Source organism: Aphis gossypii, chromosome 1 (assembly GCF_020184175.1).
Source record: "Aphis gossypii isolate Hap1 chromosome 1, ASM2018417v2, whole genome shotgun sequence".
In the NCBI taxonomy this organism is placed as follows: domain Eukaryota; kingdom Metazoa; phylum Arthropoda; class Insecta; order Hemiptera; family Aphididae; genus Aphis; species Aphis gossypii.
The window spans coordinates 45,151,115-45,160,353 of NC_065530.1; the positions used below are offsets into that span (position 1 = coordinate 45,151,115).

Sequence of the window (9,239 nt, forward strand, 5' to 3'; positions counted from 1 at the left end):
CTGAACGGCTGAACGTTCGCTACGCGGGGGCGGGGTCAGTCGTTCGCTCGCTCGCCCGAACCGTTCCGCAATTCCCACACGTAGGCCCGCAGACGGCGACTCGCGAACACACGGCAGCAGTGAGAAAAACAAAGGTATCACGTTCACACCTGTTAGATATACATTTTTTCCGAATTAAAATCCCATTAAAACGCCGCCGTCGACGCAATACCGCCGATATAACTCTATAAACGACGGTGACGGCAGTGGGCATTATCATTTATCAGGTACCGCGGTAGCCGCAGCCCGTCTGCCCGTCAACGTAATAATACATATATATATATATATTATAATATTGTTATTATTATTATACATATAATATATTAATCTATCTGGACACGTCGGGACGTCATATCTATGATATAATGCGCATGTGTGTGTGTGTGTGCGCGCGCGAGTGTGTACGGTAATAAGAAAAAAAAAATTTATATATTATAATAATACGCGGCGGCCGAATGTTTTCACGACGACAGTATGACACGAATGCAGAAAAACGACGATAGATAAGGCCAAAAGGGGCGCCGTCGCAGCCGACGCGTTGTTCGCTGTCGTATCGTAGACGACAGACGTACGCTCTCGTATTTACGGTTTTACACATTCTCGAAAAGGACGCGGGGAATCGTCGTCGTCGCCGCCGTCGTCGTCGAAAGGTGAATATCGTACAATTGTTTTTCTATATGATAATAATGTTACGTTAATGTTGGACGCGCGTTGTTCGAGTCGCGGTTCACACACACATACACACCCCGCGACTGGTTTTTGGCATTGATACTTGCCAAATTCGATGTCGATGTGTTGTATACATTGCCAAGGTGTTATCACGGTTCGAGACCCGACGAAGACGACGATGAGGATGCTCGATAATGGCCTACATTCGAGGGTGGCTGTTTTAAATATTTTTCTTTCTTGGTGAGAAGGAACGCGTCCGCGACGGTGTACTTTTATCTCGCTCTTTACCAGACGTTGGGGGATGAAGGTTGTGGGAAAGGAAGGCGTTTACTTCTTGACAATGAGTATGACTGACCGGTCTGTAATACGGTGTGAGTTCGGACAAATGTTTGTGTTTAGGTTTCAATCTGCTTGCCTGTATCCGAATATTTAAACTTTTTTCGTGATCTTTACATTTACCTAGTTGTAGGTACACCTGCAAACCTATTGTTATCTTACATTATAAAACCATGTATTAGGTATATCAATGACTTAATTTTTTTATTTTTTACAGACACTTAAATCAACACACAAATCGTATACAACATCCTCTTCGATTTCAAAATGAATAGTTCCTCAGATACGGGGTACGTGGTTTTTTTTTCATATTGTGTGTGCTATTTGAAATTAATACATTTGTATTTACAGATTTAATCCAGCATTTAATATTGCTACAATAAGACAAGTGTTCAATGAAGCTGTTGAAAAAGGCAAGTGATACATTGTTTTTACTTTCACTAGTTTGTTAGAGGTTTATTTTGTATTCTTTCTTTTGGTTAGTTCGTATGCCTACCCCGATGCGACTCAGAGACTTAATAAGACAAATTAGAGCGGCAAGAACAGCAGCTGAAGAAAGAGCTGTTATCAACAAAGAATGTGCAGATATTAGAACGTCTTTTCGAGATGAAGATAGTGTTTGGAGATGTCGAAACATTGCTAAATTGTTATACATTCATATGCTTGGGTAAGTGTTCTTTTCAATTTATTTATTCTTAAGGTTATCATAAGTTTAAATTGAGTTTTAAAGAATAAAATAAAATTAACATTTATATTATATTATTATTTTCAATAATAATATTGTGTACTATTGAAAAAAAAATTTAAATAAACATAAGTTAAATATAAATATATATCAAATTTAAAATTTATTTGAAATTTTTTAATTCTTTTTAAGAATTATATATTTTATTTGTATGTTAATAATATTTAAAGTATATTGGTTAATAATATAGATATCCAGCTCATTTTGGACAGTTGGAATGTTTGAAACTAATAGCATCGCCAAGATTTACTGATAAGCGAATAGGTTACTTGGGTGCTATGCTATTATTGGACGAACGACAAGATGTACATCTTCTTATCACAAACTGCTTAAAAAAGTAATTTATTATAAAAATTATTGAATGTTCTATGCTTGCAGGTAAAAAGAAATATGTCAAAAATTACTCATTTTCAGGCAATAAAAAAAAAACCTCATTTCTCTAATTAAATTTCATGGTCAAATTTTTTTATGTAGAATATATATATATTTTTTTTAATTTTCAAAAAATGATTAAAATTGACTAATTCTCTTTTAATCATGCATTGTCCAAGTAATTTATGTAAATATTAAAATAGTAATTACTAATTATAAATTTTATTTTATTAATTTTAGTGACCTGAACAGTTGCACTCAGTTTGTTGTGGGTTTAGCATTATGTACCCTTGGTGCAATTGCTTCACCAGAAATGGCCAGGGATCTTGCTACTGAAGTAGAACGCTTAATGAAATCACCTAATACATATATTCGAAAAAAAGCAGCTTTATGTGCATACCGAATTGTGCTCAAAGTCCCTGAACTAATGGAAATATTTTTGCCTGCTACTAGATCAATGCTTTCCGAAAAAAATCACGGAGTTCTTATTACAGGTGTAACATTAATAACTGAAATGTGTGAACGAAGTATTGATACCTTGCAGCATTTTAAAAAGGTACTTAAATAGTGATTTGGTTATTTTAAATAAATAATAAAAATATTTTTTTTTTCATTGGATATTTAAATTGCTGCTTGTCTAGATGTTTTTATATTATTTAATACATATATTTTTTAAATAATCTTAATTCAAATTAATATTTTACAGGTTGTGCCAAACTTAGTAAGAATCTTAAAAAACTTAATACTAGCAGGCTATTCGCCTGAACATGATGTTTCTGGAGTGAGTGATCCTTTCTTACAAGTAAGTAAAATATATTTTTTCTCTTAACATTCAATAAATATTTAAGTTTCTAAATCACTGATTTATTTGTAGGTAAAAATACTGAGATTGCTTAAAATACTTGGCAAAAAAGATCCAGAGGCTTCTGAAACTATGAATGACGTCCTTGCACAAGTAGCCACAACAACTGAAACAAATAAAAATGTTGGTAACACAATTTTATATGAGACTGTGTTATCAATTATGGATATTAAGTCTGAATCCGGGCTCAGGGTGCTAGCCATTAATATTTTGGGTAGATTTTTGTTGAACACAGATAAAAATATCAGATATGTCGCTTTGAACACACTCTTAAAAACTATTCACTTAGATATGACTGCAGTTCAAAGACACAGAACTACTATAATTGAGTGTCTTAGAGTACGTTAAATATTATAACATTATTGAAATTAATTAAACTAATGTCTAATTTTCAATTTTTATTTTATAGCAAGACCCAGATGTATCTATTAGAAGACGAGCACTAGAGTTAAGCATAGCTTTAATTAATTCTCATAATGTATTGACTATGACTAAAGAATTACTTGCATTTTTGGAAACGTCCGAACCTGAATTTAAAGCACAGTGCTCTTCTAGCATTGTGTTAGCTGCTGAAAAATTTGCACCCAATACTCGATGGCATTTAGATACTTTAATAAAAGTTCTTGTTGCGGTAAGCAGATATAAAAATTTTAGTTTTTGGACTACTTTCACAGTTCTTGTGTTTCATTAAGCTCTCTGCTATTAATAATAACACCAATCAATTTGGTTACATGTTAGTGCATTAATTTTTAATAGATAAACATAATTTTTATTAGGCTGGTAATTACGTGAGAGACGATGTTGTATCAAGTACAATACAATTAGTTTCTGAATCTGGTGCTCAACATGGCGGTTATATGGCTTCAAAACTATGGGTAGAATTGGAAAAAGATACAAGTGATAAACAACCATTGATACAAGTGTCAACATGGACAATTGGAGAATTTGGTGACATGTTACTACAACAATCTGATGAACATGCTGTAACTGTAAGATTTACCAATTTTAATCCTTATTTAAAAAATTACCTCTCAAAAAAGAATAAAAAGAAAACTCATTGAGTATAATCATGCTTATTGTTACATAAATTAAATGTACTTATGACATTTTAACTAAAATGAATTCTTTTACAGTGAAACTTAATATACTAATTACTACATTTATTGGAGAAATTTATTATTCTATTATTTTTATTTTTATTTTATAATTGTTTAGGTCAATGAAGAAGACATATTAAGAGTATACCATAAATTAATGTGGAGTCCTCAAAATAATATAATCACAAAACAGTATACATTAAATTCACTTATGAAATTAAGCACCCGTATCAAAGTTAATGTAGAGTAAGTATAACCATCAAATATTTAAATTTTAGTTACTTAATTTAACTTTAACTCAAATATTTCTCATCAGTTTGAATTGTTTTTATATTATATTTATTAAAGTGCCTATAAATGATTATTTTATTTTGATTATCTAGCAAAATACATGAAATGGTAGCATCATTTACAACACATATGCATACTGATTTGCAACAACGGGGAATTGAATACAATCAGCTGTTCAATAGATATGACCCAATGCGGGAAGGTCTATTAGAAAGAATGCCTGCTATGGAGTCAAACAGAACTCAACAATCACAATGGAATGAAACCATTGAAAATATTCCATCACCTAATGATTTACTTGTCACTGATGTGACAAGTACTGAGACCACTAGTGATTCTGTAAATATATTTTTAATTTTTTTATTATACAAAAAATTGTAAATTATGATTTTCTTTTAAACTTTTATTTTAGAATGCATTATTAGTATTATTAGAAGGTTCAAATGGGGATACAGAATTGATTCCAAATCAAAACTCTTCAACAATGCCAACCATTAATACTGATACTCAAGATTTGTTGGATCTCTTAGGTAAGCCTTATTTTGTACACCTTTATTTTCTTAAAATAAATCATTTATTGATTTAATTTACAACATTTAGGTGGTTTAGATTTAAGCAACCAACCAATGCAACCATTGAACAATCTTACGTCTGAAATTAGTTCAACTAATGGAATAGTTGATACTACAAATCATAATATATTTGACTCATTGAGTTTAGGTCAGTTAAAAAATTAATATTATTTATTAATAAAATATTTTAGTTCTATATTCTTATTTATATGTTTAGCTGATACATCAATAGTTAATACCAATAAAGTTAAAAGCCCGGGAACTGTGACAGCATATGACCAAAACAATTTACTCATAACATTATTGGTTGAAAGGGATCAGATGAATATAGATTCAAACACGGTGAATATGACTGCTTACAACAGTGGAACATTTACCATCAACGAATTTCTTTTTCAAGCAGCTGTCCCTAAAGTAAGTTTATCTTCCGAGCTATTAACTATTACATAATTTTAAAATATCTTTACTTTATCAAATATAATGAGTAACTCCTCATAGTAAGTTCAGTCAGACCCCATGATAAATCCATTTTATTTTTTTTATCGGGCTATATTATGCACATAAGCGCCCATTGTCCACCACCCAAGGTTACTCTTTTATAAGACACCTATGCACCTTAATACATACCTATATACGTATTCCAATGCATATAATATATAATATATATTTAATATTATATGGTTCACGGCCTAGTACCATGTTGCTCACGGTCGATGGGTTGGGAACCGCTGCTCTAATCTTTATAAGTATACTGATGCAAGAGAGTAATAGGTACAAATACATTATACAAATAATAGTAACAATAATATATTGTCTATTTTGTATTGTATTATGAAAAGACAGGAATAGAAAATGTTTATGTTTTGCAATGTAATATGTGTCTATACCAGTAGTTCCTCACCGTGGAGACATGTCACCTAAAAGTGACATGGATCCAGCTTAGGGGTGACGCGAAAAATCAATGAGAAAAGGAAAAAAAAATTTATGAAAAAATCATATTATATTCATATTAATAACGTTTTGAACGTTTTTTTTTTGTGTACTGTATTTTTTTTTTTAATAATAAAATAAGTTTAAATATAAAGCTAAGATTGTTTACCTATTATTTTGATTTGAGGGTGACTCAGTGTTTGATTCTAGTGGTTAAAGGTTACATGAATCAAGAAAGGTTGAGAACTACTGGTCTATACCGTTTAAAATATTGTTAATGTACAAGTTTTTTCATTTCTATTTAATATTTACATAGTTTGTTTTTGTAATAGTATTGATGTTGTGTTTTAATAGATAGATAAACATTTTTCATGTATAAATCTATTTGTATTAAACAGTAACTAATATATTATGCATCATTATTTTAAAATATTTTGAAACAGCTAAGACACTCATTCTTTTTGACGTCATTATCAATAAATATCACTTTTTTTTTTATCTATGTTGTTCAATATGTATGGGATATAGAGAAACGAATATGATGAAACCATCATATTTAATTTTTGATTATTACAATAAAATATTTCTCTATACAGGACAAAACTAAAATTAATTCACTTTATTGAAATTACTTTTTTTTAATTGGAGTCTTTCATTTTAATTCTATATCCTGTAAAAAAAGAAGAAATTGTTTACTTAACAGCTGCTGTATAAAAGTTAAGATTTAAAACATTTTAAGATAAATTTAATGCTCATTAAATAATACATTTGTATAATTCTTAACAAATAAAATATGTTCCTTATACTTACAAATGTTAATGTATTTAATTAGTTATTAATTATAAACATTTTTTTTTCTTTTCTATTTAGACTTTCCAATTACAAATGTTACCTCCATCATCAAATGTTATTGAACCTGGTTCATCTTTGACACAATTAATGCGAGTATCAAATGTATCAAAAGTAAGTTTCACAATCAATTGTAATTTAAATATTAGCTTTACTTGAATAATTTTTTTATTTAAAAATATAAACACAATATTGTGATTGTAATTGTATTATTAGAGTCAATTAAGAATGAGAATTCGGTTATCATATACTGCGAATGGTGTGCCAATTCAAGATCAAACCGAAGTGAATAATTTTCCGACCCCACCAGATACATTTGGAACATCAACATTAGATCTTTGGTCTGAAAATCAATGACATAAAGTATTAATGGCCATTGGCTAAAAAAAATATAGCAGTAGGTTTGAGTTGTACGTGTTTCATTGTGATAAGTGTTTTATTTTTGTCAATTATTTGAGAAAAATTTGAAATTTTACATCTATCAATAACACAAATCATTGTTTATAAGTGTTAATTTTAATTTTTAAAATAACACGGTACAGTAACTATGACTTTTTTAACCAATTGTGTATTGTACTTAAAAACTTGTATTATTAGCTCACAGTATTATGAAACAATGTTTTTGTTTACATTAGTTCTCAAAATAAAATTTTATTGATAGTGGTAATAATTGTTGATGTTTGTGATAATTTTTAAACTGCACATTCTATTATTTTTATTTCGGTTGTAAATCAAAATCCGGTTGTGAACTCCTAATAATATGTAACAATTTAGTTCACTCTGACAAATAATTTCGTATCAATTTTAAACATACATTCAACTTTTTTTATATCTGTGTCTTTATTTTTTTCTGCACTACTTGTAGATGCATTATATATTATTCATTACTATATAATATGTATATAAAATAATAACTTGTTAATAAAATGTTTATCATTGTTAACTATATAAATTATTATGCATTGTATTATTATTATTATTATTATTATTATTATAACATTAATAAAATATTGTATTAATTTTGAGTTATAGTTGTATTATAAATTTGTTTCCATATATTTCAATATTTCAATGTTGATGATTGGGTATGTAATTTGAAGTAAGTATATGCAACTTTAAAATTTAACTTAATGATAACAAAATTTTACCTTTTTATAATATTATAATCATACTGTATTACATAATATTTTAATTAGGAAGCACTAAATATTTTACAGATATTAATAATTATGATTTTAAATCTAAAAATATAATTTATTCTTCTTCATTCAATTCTTGAACATTTTACCACAAGCAATTACCAAATTACAAGAATTGTTACATTGTAAATTTAATAATTAATGTAAGTATTTATCAAAAAAAAAAAAAAAATTGATAGTACTGTAGAATAAGTGTAGATCCCCCATCTCATATCACATACTTAACTGTCTGTGATAATACTTTGTTAACTAAGTTATAAATCTATAGGTTTATTGTTTATAAATATTTAAAAATTAATTTTCATGATGAGAACATTTTTAAAGAGTTGTTCCAATAACTTTTAATTAGTGATTATTAACTTGAATGCAAAATCATTATATTATAAGCAAAGCAAATCTATTAAATAAAAAAAAAAGTAGTACAAACATTTTTTGACATGAAAAGTAATAGTTGAATTCTTATAATTTTATTAAAAGTCATTTTCAAATCAAAGTTTTTTGTAGGATAAATTAGAATTTATAAAAAAAAAACTAATGATACCTGGTTAAAAAATTGGGTATACAATTTTAAATAAAATAGGTACCTTAATGCTAATAGAAATAACTCAAAAATTTAAAGATTTATAATTTTAATATTATTTCTTATGCTTTACGTCAAACATAATCACCTATGAGAACCTACCATCGCGTTGCAGCAATGAGACAATTGTATGACAACACCACGGCCATATAGATTATTAATAAAAATACATCAGTAATTTATTTATTTAACAATTATACACGTGAGATATTACGTATTTTATTTTTCATTCATTGGTACTACATATTATGTTTATGTGATGTGTATAAATATAAAAATATAATGTAGATAATATGAATTATGAGTCGATTAAAAGTTTGTGTATAGGGAATAGGTACTGTACAAACAAATTATTTATGTTTTGCGCTTATAGGATAGAGTCACGGAGACAACATAATATACTAACATGGAGTTCTTTTAATAGTTTTTATTAAACTATTTAAACTACTAGTTTGGAATCAACGCTACAAGTTGTTGGAGATATTGTATACAATCTCAATAAATTGCATACAAATTGCAAAATGTTGTAATAAGACACCTATTCAAGTTCCAGTCTTCAAAAAAAAATAAAGGACACTGGTGCAAAAAAGTAAAAATGTATGCGTACCTATACTTAAATTTCTTAATTGATTAGGATATATAATTAGAAAGGGTAGGTACGCATAGATATTTTTTAAAAAGATGGTAGACTGCATGCC

At 28.5% G+C, this 9,239-nt stretch overlaps 1 protein-coding gene across 3 annotated transcripts; it reads left to right on the forward strand.

The window, feature by feature from the left end:
• On the forward strand, positions 1-7,787 carry LOC114128077 (AP-1 complex subunit gamma-1). 3 transcript variants are annotated; one of them, XM_027992489.2, is made up of 17 exons: positions 1-134; positions 1,262-1,334; positions 1,396-1,457; positions 1,528-1,711; positions 1,980-2,126; positions 2,402-2,717; positions 2,868-2,963; positions 3,036-3,362; positions 3,433-3,654; positions 3,800-4,012; positions 4,239-4,366; positions 4,504-4,750; positions 4,824-4,941; positions 5,012-5,131; positions 5,201-5,397; positions 6,784-6,876; positions 6,979-7,787. In XM_027992489.2, exons 2-17 carry the CDS (start codon positions 1,312-1,314, stop codon positions 7,117-7,119), a joined length of 2,634 nt encoding a protein of 877 aa, XP_027848290.1. In that variant the 5' UTR covers positions 1-134; positions 1,262-1,311; the 3' UTR covers positions 7,120-7,787. The 3 variants fall into 3 exon arrangements, with proteins under 3 accessions (XP_027848290.1, XP_027848288.1, XP_027848289.1); XM_027992487.2 differs by lacking the exon at positions 1-134 and adding an exon at positions 348-689; XM_027992488.2 differs by lacking the exon at positions 1-134 and adding an exon at positions 703-948.
• Positions 7,788-9,239: the final 1,452 nt, after the last annotated feature.